The sequence below is a fragment of the Coregonus clupeaformis genome, chromosome 19, assembly GCF_020615455.1.
Source record: "Coregonus clupeaformis isolate EN_2021a chromosome 19, ASM2061545v1, whole genome shotgun sequence".
Classification (NCBI taxonomy): Eukaryota; Metazoa; Chordata; class Actinopteri; order Salmoniformes; family Salmonidae; genus Coregonus; species Coregonus clupeaformis.
Window position 1 is genome coordinate 23,376,093 of NC_059210.1, and position 16,391 is coordinate 23,392,483.

Sequence of the window (16,391 nt, forward strand, 5' to 3'; positions counted from 1 at the left end):
GCTGATAAAAACTCAGTGGCACTCCGTAGATGTCCTTAAAGTATGTGTGTCAGGTAGAGACACATACCTGAAACCAACAAAAATTCCACACAGAAATGAGTTATGTATAGGAATCAGCTACAGTGATCTGCCCAACTCAATGTCAGATAAGAACTCCATGATGTGCAAAGGATAGAGATAATACAAGTATATCATACAGTACATGATGGTATTTACCATATCATCATATGATTACACAACAACACACATCCTTAACTGAATGTCACATTGCCAAATTGGCTAATAACGATTGCAGCCAGGACTGAAGATAGAGTTTTTACATTTAAGCAGACACCCTTATCCAGAGCGACTTACAGGAGCAATTAAGGTTAAGTGCCTTGCTCAAGGGCACAGACAGATTTTTCACAGAGTCGGCTCGGGGATTTGAACCAGCGACCTTTCGGTTACTGGCCGACGCTCTTAATCGCTAAGCTACCTGCCTAGGCTACCGACTAAGCTACCTGCCTTTTCAGAGTTCCTAAACTCTGATCTGAAAATATAATGGCATTTTGTACTAGCAGTCGGGTTAGTTATGTTGTGCCATATTACTTTCAGTTATCAAGTGGTCATCATATGACACAGAAGAGGCAGCCTTCAGTTTGTCCTATGTATGCATAATGTCTGGGCCTCAGAGTGATGCAGTATCCCTTAACAGGCAGCAGGAGGCAGCAGGTCATCTTAGTGTGAGCTCTTTTTACTCAGTCCAATACTTAGTGGTATTTGCTCTAATTCATCAAGAACATTGTGTGAACTTGTGTATGTGTGGGAGAGTGTGTGTGTATGTTAATGAGTGAGTGGTGTTAGTCTTATCTCTCTATGTCTGCTTATGTTGTTTTTGACCATGTGTAAGCCTCTCCCCAATCTACCTAATTAGCAGGATGATTAGTCACTTAAAATAGTTAAAACAAATAAAACGGTTAATACTGTATATGTGATCAAATCCCTGTGGGCCGTACATACCTTCAACATGATAGTCATATAATTACAACAGTAACTCTTATTTTGAAGTAGCCTCTGGGATTCCAACCACGTAAACTTCAACTACCTAGCTCCGAGGGGCGAAGGAGCTTTAGCAGTAGCTCTACAGGTGGGTGTGGACATGGCATGGATAGATCAGTGTCCGTCACTGGTTGCCATGACATTTAGGGTGGGGGCTACAGAGTGGGATGGGGCGGAGTCTGGGTGTGAGACCCCTAAGGCATGTGATGACTCAACCCCCTGTGGATGAGCAGGAGGTGGGATTGTGGATGGGACTGGTTCACAGGTCCATACAGTGGCTAGGCCAGACCTCTCTGCCCCCACTACAGGAGCCCTATAGTTCTGACCGTCCCTTTCTCTTCAGGGCTTTGGGCTATGGAGGTAGGCCTGTTGGGGGCAGAGTGTGTAGTCACATGTAGTTTCACTCACAACTACCAGCATCTTACCCTACTGCACAATGGGAACAGGGTCATCAGGCAACGTATGATCTAGTGTTTTGGAACCCTCTCTATGCAAAGCACAAAGAAACAGATAACTAAGCACGTAAAGAAGTCTGGTGGTGATGAGTACTCTAATGTTCCTGTAAGCCTGTCCTGTCCAGCCCACCACACCTCCAGCTCTCCTCACTTTCCTGGGAAAACTGTGATCTTTCCGGCCTTCGCCAGAGAGTCAATGATCTGGGCCTCGTAGTCTGCGTCATGTACCCCTGTTTTCCGGAACTCTCCAGAGTAGCGGTTCTCCTCCCAATAGTGGTGCCAGTTGCCTCGACTGTCAGCGCCAAAGCCAAACACATTCACCTGGAAAACAAGACCAAAGTTTCCAAACATTACAGATAGACCAACAAATCATATTCATGTTCATCTTAACAGATCGAAAGACGTGTGTGTGTTTGTGAGCACCTCACCTCGTCACACACGTGCAGAGTGAAGAACAGGACCAGCATGCCTGTGGAGGGGTAGCGTCCATGGTGCTTGGTCCAGCGGTCATGGATGTACTTGAAGAAGGCTGGGTTGAAAATCTGAACCTGTGGAGATAAAAAGTTTGTAAAGAGTTTACTTACCATTTATTAATAATTCTTCCTACATTTGTAAATGTCAATAAGAAATCTCTAAATAGCCATTTACACATTTAAACATTTGTAATGATTTATTAATGATTTCTAAGATAATTAATAAGGTGTTTGATCATAGTATGTTCACAATTTGTAAATGATGAATAATGTACTAATAATGTACCAGTTATAAAGGAGTTATTGTCAATTCATAAGATTATTTATAAGGTATTTATATATGTCATGAATGGGATATTTATCAATTGTTATATGAGTGCATCTGTAAATGTTAGTACATGCACTTACTTCCTCAGTTGTTGATTAATGTAGATCCTTAAAAAACATTTACTAAATATATATACTTTAGAAACATTTATAAATGACTTGTTTCTCCCCAGAAGCTGGCTACATTAGTAGACAGTACCTGAAGCTCCACCAATGGCAAGAAATTACCTAAAACATGCAATGGTAAAATAAGAAGTATACAATACAAAGTATAACATTTATTTTAATGAAAAACAGAGCATCTACAGAATCAATTGTATTGCATGAATTTCTTGCTTGAACAATTTCAGTTACATATTTCCTAAGCTTCATAACTGCAGCCATTAACAAAGACCTGATAAATCACAAGTAATCGTCAAATTTGACAACTTGCACTTGAACCAAAAGCATATGTGCAGTGCTATATGGCCGTTTAACACTGAAATAGCCGGAACTCGATGAATAAAAATAGCTGGCAATGACCCGCCATTGGGGCATCTACATTTTAACAGAGACATTTTTTTTCTCTTTTGGGCAGGTCTTAAGAAACAGGTCTTAAGCAGACTTTTGCAAATGTTTTGTTGACTGAGTGAGGGAAATGCTGTAAATTAAGAGGACTCTATGTATTTTGAAAGATGAGATGTTGAGGATTATAAATACTACTTTGATGTCATACAAACAAGCCAAACACCTGTCAGTCCAAATGTGCACTTCACATTTCCATACCATAAAACTCATGTCATATACAGTGTCAACGTTTATGATCACTATGTTTGATGTACACTTACAAGATGACATGGCGTCATACCTTGGGTTGTTCTGAACAGAATGAGCCCGTTTGTCTACTGTGAAGAGGATTGGCGCGACACACGCACCTGAATGCACTCCTTTCTGTGCGCACCACATTATGATCCGTTTCCATGAATTGCATTGTGAAAGCCTAACACTGCACTATCTATCGTATTGTATAACTTAGCTAGTCATACTGGCTATAGAATAAGCTTTTAAATTATGCCCACCTGACCCAGATTGCGATTCATAATGGACTGTTTTTGGATTGCGTAAACAACAACAGTAATTGTGTGATGTCAGGGATGCAGGGTTGTGTTCCAAACAAAATAACTACAAGTGTTCTTGCTCTAGTTCCTCAACAGCACAGCTACACTCTTAGCACATTTTATTCTATCTAGAACCTAAAAGGGTTCTTCAGCTACAATTGTGTTCCGTTGAAAAGTACCATTGACTGATACATATAAGAGATTGAAGGGAAAGATTATGATGATAGATTTAGTACCTTGTCTTTGTCCACCCGTAGAAACTGCTTCACAGGGGCGTAGGTACTGAGAGAGAGCGAGAGAGAGAGATTTAACACTCTTTTATCCTTTACTTTCTAAATTGCTTTTAAGTGATTGAATAATTCACAGATGGCACGTTGTTCCCGTTTTTCCACAGAGAGTGTGCTCTGTTGATGATGTTCTCTGACCTGGAATGGGATGAGAGAGCGAGAGAGAGAGTGGCAACGTGCTTGTGAAGTTGTGAAGCAGCAGGTCACTTTGAACATTAACAAAATGTGCTAGTGTGAAAAGGTGTGTGTGTGTGTCTTAAAGCAATATAAATGGAGCTGGATTGAGTGTGAATGTGTGTGTGTGTGTGTGTGTGTGTGTGTGTGTGTTTGTATCCATGCGTGCGTGCATGTGTGTGCGTGAGCATTGCTCTTACAAGCGGATCTGTCCAGTGGAGAGTGCGCTGGTGATCCACAGCAGGTCCAGGGTCTTGAACGGCACCAGGACGAAGCTGACATTGGCTGCCAGGTTCTTGGCACTCTCTGGGTACATGAAGTGGTGGGTGGTGTGGCTGCCTGCATCCTCCTCATAGCCCACAGTGGGGGCCAGGTTGATCCTGAAGGACACACAGACAGGACAGACACAGGGAATCAGACCATGCTGGAAGCAGCTCCAAAGACAGACAGACACGGACAGAGGGATATCAAGACATTAGGGAAGAACGACTGACAGACAGACAGACACCATGAAGACAGAGTAGTAGCTGATTGGGCCCACGCAGGCAGGCTTCTGAGAGCAGCAAATGGCTGCTGATCCCTGGATGCTATGCTGGGTTTCATTACTGTTATTTATCCACCCACACACATTCTACTTTCATTAAAAACACTCTCTCTCCCCCTGCTCTCATACACAAACCCACTCCCATGCTTAGATATTGTCACTGATTGTCTTCATCCCTGTCCATGGGTTGTGTATGCGTTATGTGTGTGTGTAATTGCATAGTGTATTGTATGCATGGCTGTGCATGTGTGCTGTTTGTTTGAGTATATGCTACGTATGTGTCTGTCTGTGTTTGCAGACAGACAGTGAGAGGGATTGGATCAGTAGGATTTAGTGCATTACCGTTAGAATCTATATGTTTTGCTGCTTTTATCTTCTTAAGACACAAAGCCGCAGCCTAGGGAGAGCTGCTGGTCACATGACCAATCATCCAGCCAATGAGGAGGGACGATTTCATCAAACATAATCTGATTCAAGACATCAGCAGAACCCATTGTTGAGGACACCCTACACCCCCTCCCCACCCACCAACCATAAGGGTACACAGTGTTCTGCAGAGATACGAAAGCCTTCAATAGCTTACAATGCAGTATAATACACTGTATAATACAACTTAATAGCTAATAAACAGCTTTAGAAAACAAACATCCTCTCTCTCTTACCCCCCACCCCCCCACCCTCCTTCCCTTCCTCACCTCATGATGTAGTTGTGGCCATCTATGGTGGGCCCGTACCCGGCCCCACGGAGGTTGCCTGAGTTCCCCACCACTGCACAGCGCAGGCAGCGGGCGGGGTCCCAAGAGCCGTAGGGGGAGCGGCCTGGGATCACCTGGAACAGCCGCAGCAGCACCTGCTGGATAGTGTGGGGCTTGAACTGAGGCTGCAGCATCTACAGGCAGGGGGCGACAGAGTGGCAGCACAGTCAGGAGAGCAGGCAGGGGCAGTACCATAGACTCAAATGGGAGGACAGGCCACTGAGACTGGCTGAGGAGAGGGGGATGGGGTGGGAGAAGAAGAGGTGGTTTTGAGGGCAGGAAAGGACACTCTCCTCTCTTTCCTCCACCAGGATGTCGAAATAGGGCAGAGGGGGAGGGTGTAGTAGTGATTCATGAAAAAAAGAAAAGGAAACTGAATATTTAAATGAAGGTGAAAAGAGGTGAGATGTTTTGGCGGGAAATGGAGAGAGAGAGGACATCTATGTATAAACATTGAAGGTGAAACTGAGAGGCTGTTTTTCAACACTTTGCTATCTGAGCACCTCCCAACAAACAAACAAAACAGTTCCATCAGGCTATTGGCACCCACTTCAAATACCTCTCCCTCTCCCACAAACAACCCTCTTTCTCTCTCTCGCCATCTCTCTCCTCACACAGCTACTCCCCCCTGCCACCCCCAATTCTCAGTTTCCCCTGCATGACCCTCTCACTGTCTCTCTCTTTTCCTCTCTCCCCATTGCTCCCCCTCTATCCTTTCCTCCATCTCCCTTGCTCCCTCTCTCATCTCTCTCCCTCTCCTCGATGCCAACGCCTGGCACTGCACAGCGGATTTCTGCAGGGTCACTAATTCTTGGCAGATGTTCAGTGGGCACTGCTGCTGCCAAACAGTGTCTTTACTGCTCTGCTTCTGCTCTGCCCCTCTCAGGCTTCATTGGAGAGAAACTATGACTATACTCTTCATTGCTCTACCACCTCTCCCTTATACCAGGTATATACACTGAGTGTACAAATCATTAAGAACACCTTCCTAATATTGAGTTGCACCTTGCTTAAAAATCCTTCTTTAACCTCTTCTCCCCTTCATCTACACTGATTTGAAGTGGATTTAACAAGTGACATCAATAAGGGATCATAGCTTTCACCTGGCTACACCTGGTCAGTCTATGCCATAGAAAGAGCAGATGTTGTTAATGTTTTGTACACTCAGTGTAAATATACCTTATACACTCAAAAATAAAGGTTTGGATTTGTTTTTAAAGGGATACAAATGCTTGTCACTGTAGTGGTACCATGTAAGGTACTTCCTTTGTACCTTTAGTTATAGGTACATAATTGTACCCTTGCAGTTCGTACCTCAAAAGAGCCGATAGTGTACCTTAGGGGACAAGATGGTATGCTTTTGTACCTGTACTTTTGGAAAAGGTACACATTTGCCCTTTTAGGGTACCACCACAGTGACAAAGCAGTTTGTTCCTTTAAAGAGGCAAAAATGTTCCTCTAAAAAGGTTTTGGGGTGTTGTTTTAACACTGTAGGGTGTAAAGCCTTATTTACATATTTCCCAGGGTACCTTTCAAGTGAATTTCAGAGTTACCAGTACCACCCATGACTGTGTTTGCTAGTGACAGAGACATGGTTGTTGCATTCAATGGCTTTCAGTCCTGTAGCCTTCAAGTGAGTGCCTAAGTGAATATTTTATAATTGAAATTAAATTCTTGATGACAATATATCTTAAGGCCATCCTTTTACAGCCTAGTTTAACCCCGAACACAGTGGTCTGAAACTCATGGTTAGCAGGCCACATCGAGCAAGTCACATTATGATGGCTTGCAAAGTAATTTTATTACTATTGGAATCCAGATTTAGGTAGTCATACATTTTCTATACCTAGGCAGAGTTCAGATATCCCAAAATGTGAACTTTTAAATCACCCGCAGCCTGCATTTTGAATGACTGCCCAGGTATAGAAAATGTATGACTACCTAAATCATCTAAACAGGAACAACCATGTCAATAACAGGTGCAATAAATCCAACCACTAAGAGATTGGATTAGTTTAGAAAAACGTATGTTATTTACCTTTGTGTAGCTTAAGATCAATCAATCAATGTGCATGCAAAGAACACATTGAAAAAATAAATTAAAAAAATTTACCTGCAATAGAGCATGTTGGGAAATATGACAAAGATGGTCAAGGTTTTTGAGCGTGTGTGAAGATTGTACAGTGCATTCGGAAAGTATTCTGACCCCTTCCCTTTTTCCACATTTTGTTACATTACAGCCTTATTCTAAAATGGATAAAATAAATACAAATCCTCATCAATCAACACACAATACCCCATAATGGCCCTGTGTAGCTCAGTTGGTAGAGCATGGCGCTTGCAACGCCAGGGTTGTGGGTTCGATTCCCACGGGGGGCCAGTATGCAAAAAAAAAAAATGCACTCTAACTGTAAGTCGCTCTGGGTAAGAGCATCTGCTAAATGACTAAAATGTAAAATGTAAATAATGACAAAGTGAAAACAGGTTTTTAGAAAGGTTTACAAATGTATTCAAAATAAAAAACAGAAATACCTTATTTACATACATAACTGGTCAATAGTTTTAGAACAGCTATTCATTCAAAGGTTTGTCTTTATTTTTACTATTTTCTACATTGTAGAATAATAGTGAAGACATCAAAACTATTTAATAACACATATGGAATCATGTAGTAACCAAAAAAGTGCTAAACAAATCAAAATATATTTTATATTTGAGATTCTTCAAATAGCCACCCTTTGCCTTTGCACACTCTTGGCATTCTCTCAACCAGCTTCACCTGGAATGCTTTTCCAACAGTCTTGAAGGAGTTCCCACATATGCTGAGCACTTGTTGGGATGGCGTATCGCTGCAGAATGCTGTGGTAGCCATGCTGGTTAAGTGTGCCTTGAATTCTAAATAAATCACAGACAGTGTCACCAGCAAAGCACCCCCACCCCATAACACCTCCTCCTCCATGCTTTACGGTTGGAAATATACATGCGGAGATCATCCGTTCACCCACACCGCGTCTCACAAAGACACGGCGGTTGGAACCAAAAATCTCAAATTTGGACTCCAGACCAAAGGACACATTTCCACCAGTCTAATGTCCATTGCTTGTGTTTCTTGTCCCAAGCAAGTCTCTTCTTATTATTGGTGTCCTTTAGTAGTGGATTTTTTGCAGCAATTTGACCATGAAGGCCTGATTCACACAGTCTCCTCTGAACAGTTGATGTTGAGATGTGTCTGTTACTTGAACTCTGTGAAGCATTTATTTGGGCTGCAATTTCTGAGGCTGGTAACTCTAATGAACTTATCCTCTGCAGCAGAGGTAACTCTGGGTTTTCCATTCCTGTGGTGGTCCTCATGAGAGCCAGTTTCATCATAGCGCTTGATGGTTTTTGCGACTGCACTTGAAGAAACGTTCAAAGTTCTTGAAATTTTCCGTATTGACTGATCTTCATGTCTTAAAGTAATGATGGACTGTCGTTTCTCTTTGCTTATTTCAGCTGTTCTTGCCATAATATGGACTTGGTCTTTTACCAAATAGGGCTATCTTCTGTATACCCCCCCTTCCTTGTCACAACACATTTACATTTACGACTTACAAATTGGTGCATTCAACTTATGATAGCCAGTGGGGGGATTACTTTATACTATTCCAGGTATTCCTTAAAGAGGTAGGGTTTCAAGTGTCTCCGGAAGGTGGTCAGTGACTCCGCTGTCCTGGCGTTGTGGGGGAGCTTGTTCCACCATTGGGGTGCCAGAGCAGCGAATAGCTTTGACTGGGCTGAGCGGGAACTGTGCTTCCGTAGAGGTAGGGGAGCTAGCAGGCCAGAGGTGGATGAACCTAGTGCCCTCGTTTGGGTGTAGGGTCTAATCAGAGCCTGAAGGTAAGGAGGTGCCGTTCCCCTCACAGCTCCGTAGGCAAGCACCAACTCGTAGATGCGAGCCTCAACTGGAAGCCAGTGGAGTGTGCGGAGGAGCGGGGTGACATGAGAGAACTTGGGATGGTCCAACACCAGACGGGCTGCAGCGTTCTGGATAAGTTGTAGGGGTTTAACACAACTGATTGGCTCAAACGTATTAAGAAGGAAAGAAATTCCACAAATGAACTTTTAAGAAGGAACACCTGTTAATTGAAATGCATTCCAGGTGACTGCCTCATGAAGCTGGTTGAGAGAATGCCAAGAGTGTGCAAAGGGTGGCTATTTGAAGAATCTCAAATATAAAATATATATTTGTTTAACACTTTTTTGGTTACTACATGATTCCATATGTGTTATTTCATAGTTTTGATGTCTTCACTATTATTCTACAACGTAGAAAATAGTAAAAATAAAGAAAAACCCTTGAATGAGAAGGTGTTCTAAACCTTTTGACCGGTAGTGTAAGTATTCAGACCCTCAAAATTGAGCTCAGGTGCATCCTGTTTCCATTGACCATCCTTGAGATGTTTTTACAACTTGATTGGAGTCCACCTGTGGTAAATTCAATTGACCTCAGACTGGGGCGAAGGTTCACCTTCCAACAGGACAACGACCCTAAGCACACAGCCAAGAAAACGCAGGAGTGGCTTCTGGGCAAGTCTCTGAATGTCCTTGAGTGGCCCAGCCAGAGCCCAGACTTGAACCCGATCGAACATCTCTGGAGAGACCTGAAAATAGCTGTGCAGCGACGCTCCCCATCCAACCTGACAGAGCTTGAGAGGATCTGCAGAGAAGAACGGGAGAAACTCCCCAAATGTAGGTGTGCCAAGCTTGTAGCGTCATACCCAATAAGACTCAAGGCTGTAATAGCTGCCAAAGGTGAGTAAAGGGTTTGAATACTTATGTAATGTGATATTTCCGTTTTTATTTTTATACATTTGAAAAAAAATCTAAAAACCTGTTTTTGCTTTGTCATTATGGGGTATTGTGTGTAGATTGATGAGGGGAAAAAACAACTTAATACATTTTAGAATAAGGCTGTAACATAACAAAATGTGGAAAAAGTGAAGGGGTCTGAATACTTTACAAATGCACTGTACCTTTATATTCAAAATATTGGGTACTAAAGTGAACCATTATACTAGATTATCCACACATGTACTCTAAAAGGCACCGAACAGAGATTATATGTGCACCTCTGAAGGTACATTATGTGTATTTTAATATTTTTGTACCACCGGGAACAATACTGTACCCTAACTGTAACCTTTTTTCTGAGAGTGTAAGGGGCCTGCACTCTGCTCAAAGACTAGCCAATTCCATGAGAGATATGTTCCTAAAACAATATCTTCTAACCAACTCAAAAGTGCAGACTCTTGACAGGAGATGCATTAATCCTAATCTATGCACTCCTTCACCTTTCCCTACCTAATTTGCTCCTCTTCTCTCTAATCTCGTTTACTTTACACCACTTACTGGCTTGGCACTGGCTGGTCTTCCTCTGTTTACAATCTCACCTAATTATCTAGTGGGATATATATAAAGCCAGCAACTCAAGGACGTGACACTAAATAGGCTAAACCTCTGAACTCACACAAACCCACCCCTCCTCTACGTTAGTGTTAGAAATAACAACCTTTTTTGGCCAAGTAATCACATAGGCTTGCTTTCCTGACAGTAATTCAAACAGAACTTCCAGGAACTTTTACAGCTCTGTCTGACTTGTTAATTTCAATTTTCAGACATTACTCAATGTCCTCTTTAACAGACTCACCCAGTGCTCTCCTTCTTTTAATATGATTGTCAGAGCTGCTCTCATTCTTTCCATGGAGACCATGAGAACGAAAGAAGATGGGTAAAATGGAGTAGAAATAGATGGTGTTCAACTGGATCACTTACCACCCACCAATAGTAGACGTCTGAAGGCAACTGGATGTTATCCCGTGTCCACACGGGGGAGATGTCCGCGTCGTAGTTCTCATCGAACCAGTCCGACACCCCAGGGTCCCCCACACAGCGGGGGCAGGCACATGTCTTCTCCTGCTGGATGCCCTCTAGAGGGCCTAGCTGGTGGGCACCAGCGTAGTTGGGCACTAGTTTGACTCGGCGGGACTCCTCCCATCCAGGTGGGTCCAGGTAGGGCAGGCTGACGCCCCCCCTCAGGGAGATGGAGAAGAAGACGGAGGTGAGAAAGACCAGGCCCAGGGAGCCCAGCAGAACCCACACCCTCAGTGAGCACCGCATGCCCCCTCCTCCACTGCCGCTAGCCCCCGGCCGACCCCCCCACTCCACGTTGGCCCCGCCTGTCAACCAGGGCCTCAGCTTCCCTGACCTCTGGCCCCTCGCCCCTACAGGTCCGCCCCACACCCAGCCCCAACCCCAGCGCCCCTCCCGGTGCTGGGTGACGGACGGCACCCGGCCCCCCCAATGCCATGCACCACTCCCTGCCACTGTCCCCACCCTACTGGCCTCAGCTCCACTCAGTGTTCAGGCTGGCTCACGCTGGCTCAGAGAGAACACTCTTCCAGCCTGTCAAACAGAGAGAGGGAGAGCCGCCGCACCACAGTGCGTCTCTCAGTGTCTCACACTAAACAGTTTCTCTCAGAGTTGTGTGTTGCTCCCCTCACTCTCTGTCTCTCCACACGTGGCTGCCGCTCTTCACACCTTCCACCCAGTCCCGGCTCTCCACACACAGCACTGCTCAAGTCCTGGATGGGAACTGACGAACTCTTGCACAAATTGTACACGGTTAGAGTCTGAGAATCTGTCAGAGCCTATCACGCTGTGTTAACCTTGGTTAGCAGTCGTCTCCATCTACAGTGATATCCATGGTAAAAGTCAGGTACTGAGTAATTAGTGTCATCTCAGTCGTCCATGTGATTAGACCGCCCCTTGCGTTTGGAGTCCTCTGTGAAGTGCTGAAGCAGTCTTCTGAGTGATTTGCTCTAGCAAGCTAGATGGGAGAAAGAGGGTGAAAGAAGGTGGAGACTGCTGGCAGGCTGGTATGAAAGAAGCTCCATCGAGTCTCTAGTCATCCTGAACAAATAACACGTCTCCCCACCTCCCTTTCTCTTGCTCTCTCTTCTCCTTCCTTTTCACTTCTATGCCTCTGTCTCGCTCAAGCTTTTTTTCTGTCAGTAGAACCACTTCAGAGATTCTGAGACTAGCAGAGCTACTCAGGACCTTGTGTTCTTCTCCCCTGAAACATAGGGCCTGGTGCCCTGTAGTCTTGTTCTTATTTAGGTTGTGAGTGGTGTGTGTCCCTGTGTTGGCAGACTGAGCATCTACCAGCCCTCCTAATGCTCTGGGTCCAGGTTCTGTCTGTCTAAATTCCAGTGGTTTTCAGCCAGATTAGAAACAGAATATAGTAAAACCCCCAAAGTAATCAAAGCATTCTGACCATAATGACAAAGGGGATTGCCCCAGAGTCTTAAGAAAAGTAGATATGACAACCTTAAAACGGCTTACCAATGAATGATCTCCAAGGAACCGTGAGGCAATGAGTGACTGGATTGAAAAAAAGTCCCATCACTCCATCTGGTGCTGATCGTCAAACAGGACAGGAGGGAAGGGATGGGGGAGCTCAGTAGCTGTCAAACAGTGGAGATTCTTTGTGTATATGTGTATGTGTGTGTGAGGATGGGCCACTGCCTGTCAGTAGCAGGAGCTGTAGGGTTTAATTGAATTCTGCGGTGTGGTGTTGGTGGAAGTACAGATTTTGTCAGGATAATGTGCCCTGACCTGCTGTTCTCTCTAATCTCCTAATCTGTAATCTCAATGCTGCGTTGCTTGCCCACCACAGTGCCCGCTCTCTGCCAGCCAGATGCCAACCTTCTGCCCAGTGGCCCTCCAGTGCCCTTCAGAGTGGTTTAGTCCCGCTGTTAGCCAGTTCTTGGCTGTAAGTGTGTGTCCACCTCTCGATCCCTGACACAAAGACAGCCTCACAGGGGAACAGAGGAGCAGATAGACAGCATGGGCCCTGTAGCTCCTACAGCTCCTGGTTCCCAGATCCCTGTCCCCCTGAGACACCAACACACTGCTCTTCAGGAAGCAGTCGACACCTGGAGAGAGGAGATAAAAGCAGTGAGGGTGTGAATCAATAGTGCATTCATAACACACAGGCATTGGTGATTCCCGGGAATAGAGATACTGACATTTACCTTGGTATTTTACTTTATGACAATTTTTGATTTTAAAGCTTTTGTGTCGTTCAAGGTATTGTGTCGGCTGTGAAGAAAGCCTCCTTGTTGTCTTAGCCCCTCTCGGCCTTTACTCTTTCTCTTGGTCTTTATATATACACACACAAAACACAAACCTACTGAAAAATATGATTTATCATGCCTACCCTACCAGACACAGAATGGCACACAATAATTATGTTTATCAGATGTTACATTTGTGATTTGGTGCTTGTCAAGTCTGTTCAGCTACCATATTCCCAAACAAAAACTATCCAAAACAAAACAAAGCCCAATTCATTAGGAGCTTATCTAATTGAACAGAATTAGAGTTTGTTCTCACAGTATAGCAGATTCTCCATCTCCCATATTCCCCTGCTTCAGCCTAAAACCACTTTCCATCTCTACCTGTTCATGCTCTTTGACTTCCTCTTTCCTCCCAAAGACCTCATCTCCCTCTCCCTCTCAGGCCTGTCTCTGAGGACAGAACAGAGGATGTGCTTCTATCTTTAGGCCTCTCTGGGGACCAGAACTTATAGATGAAAAGAGAGAGTCTCTGCAGTAGGGCTAAGGCACTCTGCTGACAAAGACCAGAGATGACATGTAGAAAGAAAGGGACAATCACCAAATAATGTTACACAGTGACTCAACCATAATATGCTGGCAATTATGCAATCACAATACAATACAGCGCTCAGAGAGCAACAATGTAGGAAGGGTAAATCAATTTGAATTCAATCACTTTTTGACAGCAACCCTTTTGATTTGATGAAACCTTCCATAGAGGAGAGTGGGGTAAATTGAGCCATTTTTTACATTCAGCATCACTCCGTCAAGGGAAATATAGTATTCTTCCTAACAAAAGATATCTCCATATATTTCAAGATTTTGTGTATCCCTGGAAATAATCAGAATTCATGTAAACACTACAGTTTTTACATGTCTATCTTTATTTCGCAAACACAATTCAACACAATCGCTTTTTTGTCTTTTAATAATTTAAGCATCCTTTAACACAAGCTTAACACCAAACAAACACTTTGTATTTTTATTTTAACATAGGCCAGGCCTGTTGTTACCTCATATCCCAGCGATAATGCCTTGCATTACGCCTGGGATGAAAACACATAAAAACACTTTCCATTGGCTCAACTTACCCCAAGGCAAACATTTTGACTATATTAGCCCACACAGCTACAAGGATGCACTTTCATGCTAGGTTTAGGACCTCATATTCAAGCTTATAGAGACCCCAACTGATGTATAGAACAATCTTAAAATGATCTACTTCAGTTAGATACAAGCATCATGAAACCTCTAACACAATAAATTCATTTGACTATGTGAAAATCCATTTTTTTTACCCATATTGCTTACATTTTAGTCATTTAGCAGACACTCTTATCCAGAGCAACTTACAGTTAGTGAGTGCATACATTTTCATACTGGTCCCCCGTGGGAATCAAACCCACAACCCTGGCGTTGCAAGCGCCATGCTCTACCAACTGAGCTACACTGGACCATAGGAAGCCTATTGAAATCATAGAAATATAGATAATAGAATAGACATGACCATTTAAGTTGACATTGGAAGGTGGGTGGACCGGCGGCCATCATTTTGGTAGTAATTATAAGTAAAAATGTAAATTCAATTTCAATGGTGTACCAGCTAAATTGCAGTGGTCTGAAGGGATAGGTCCATTCTATTAAATATATTTATATGATTGAAATGACACCCACCCTGTATTCCAGAGCATGATTTGTCTGAACTGATGGTGGCACAACACAAAAACCTCAGATGATGTAAAGTAGAGTCTACGCGTTTTTAGATCATTGACGTAGGTAAAGGTAAAGAAAGGTAAAGAAAAGTATGATTTCCCCCCAATTTCTTTACAAATAGTTTGACAACCGTGTTTGTAAGCGTTTAAATTATATCAAACTCAACCATTTATATTTTCCAGTGATGAAGAGATGCATGTCTCATGGTATGGTGGGGTATGCCAAATGGGTCAACTTTCTGACCACTTCTTCCATGGGCAAACATGTATGGTAAGTTCTGTTTAAGTCAAAAGGGATGCTGTCAAATAGTGATTGAATTCAAATGGATTTACCCCCTACATAGATATATGGTTGTGCAGTAACACCTGTTGTAATTACAATGTTTGCGCTATTGGTAAGGGGTGTATCAGTGTCTGTACTCTATTAACTTTGGCACTATGGCTTTCACCAAAGAGGAGACTTCAGGTTTCCATGACTACCAACAGTATAGACTGGACTGCTTCTTTGTGCGATTCAGCAGAGATGTGTGTAACGCTCACTGAATCAAATGTACAGAAAGACAAGGAAAGACTAACATACAGAAAAGACTGTTGAGCCACAAACATTTCAATGTTTACAAATGGGCCAGCCTGGGCTTGCCAAAATGCTTCCAAAAAGCTTGGGAACCATCCCAAAAAAGACAGAGAACAACACCATACCACACACACTAATACTCAGGAAGAAGAGATCAGTAAAGTACACAATGGCAGTCGAACAGCCTAGCTCCACTGAACAAAACAGGTGGCTATGGCAGACTGCTGCTGCTGCTGGATGCTGCTGCCTCAGCTTCAGATTCAATTATAGGCACTGAGATTTCATGTGTGGGCGTAGAGCTAAAGCTCCAATGATGCCTTGCTTTGTTCCCAATTAGAAAAAAATAATTTTAGATTACATATTCACCAGCTAGCATTGCATTTGTTCCTTAAAACTGCGGAGCCTACGTACAGTGGCTAGCGAAAGTATTCACCCCCCTTGGCATTTTTCCTATTTTGTTGCCTTACAACCTGGAATTAAAATTGATTCCTTGGGGGTTTCTATCATTTGATTTACACAACATGCCTACCACTTTGAAGATGCAAAATATTTTTTATTGTGAAACAAACAAGAAATAAGACTAAAAAACAGAAAACTTGAGCGTGCATAACTATTCACCCCCCCAAAGTCAATACTTTGTAGAGCCACCTTTTAAAGCAATTACAGCTGCAAGTCTCTTGGGGTATGTCTCTATAAGCATGGCACATCTAGCCAATGGGATTTTTGCCCATTCTTCAAGGCAACACTGCTCCAGCTCCTTCAAGTTGGATGGGTTCCGCTGGTGTACAGCAATCTTTAA

At 43.4% G+C, this 16,391-nt stretch overlaps 1 protein-coding gene across 1 annotated transcript; it reads right to left on the reverse strand.

Moving 5' to 3' along the window:
- Positions 1-435: 435 nt before the first annotated feature.
- On the reverse strand, positions 436-11,472 carry st3gal2 (ST3 beta-galactoside alpha-2,3-sialyltransferase 2). The gene is made up of 6 exons (XM_041837342.2): positions 10,962-11,472; positions 5,091-5,284; positions 4,052-4,231; positions 3,627-3,672; positions 1,922-2,041; positions 436-1,814 (listed from the first exon to the last, which is right to left on the reverse strand). Exons 1-6 carry the CDS (start codon positions 11,304-11,306, stop codon positions 1,641-1,643), a joined length of 1,059 nt encoding a protein of 352 aa, XP_041693276.1. The 5' UTR covers positions 11,307-11,472; the 3' UTR covers positions 436-1,640.
- Between the last annotated feature and the right edge of the window lie 4,919 nt (positions 11,473-16,391).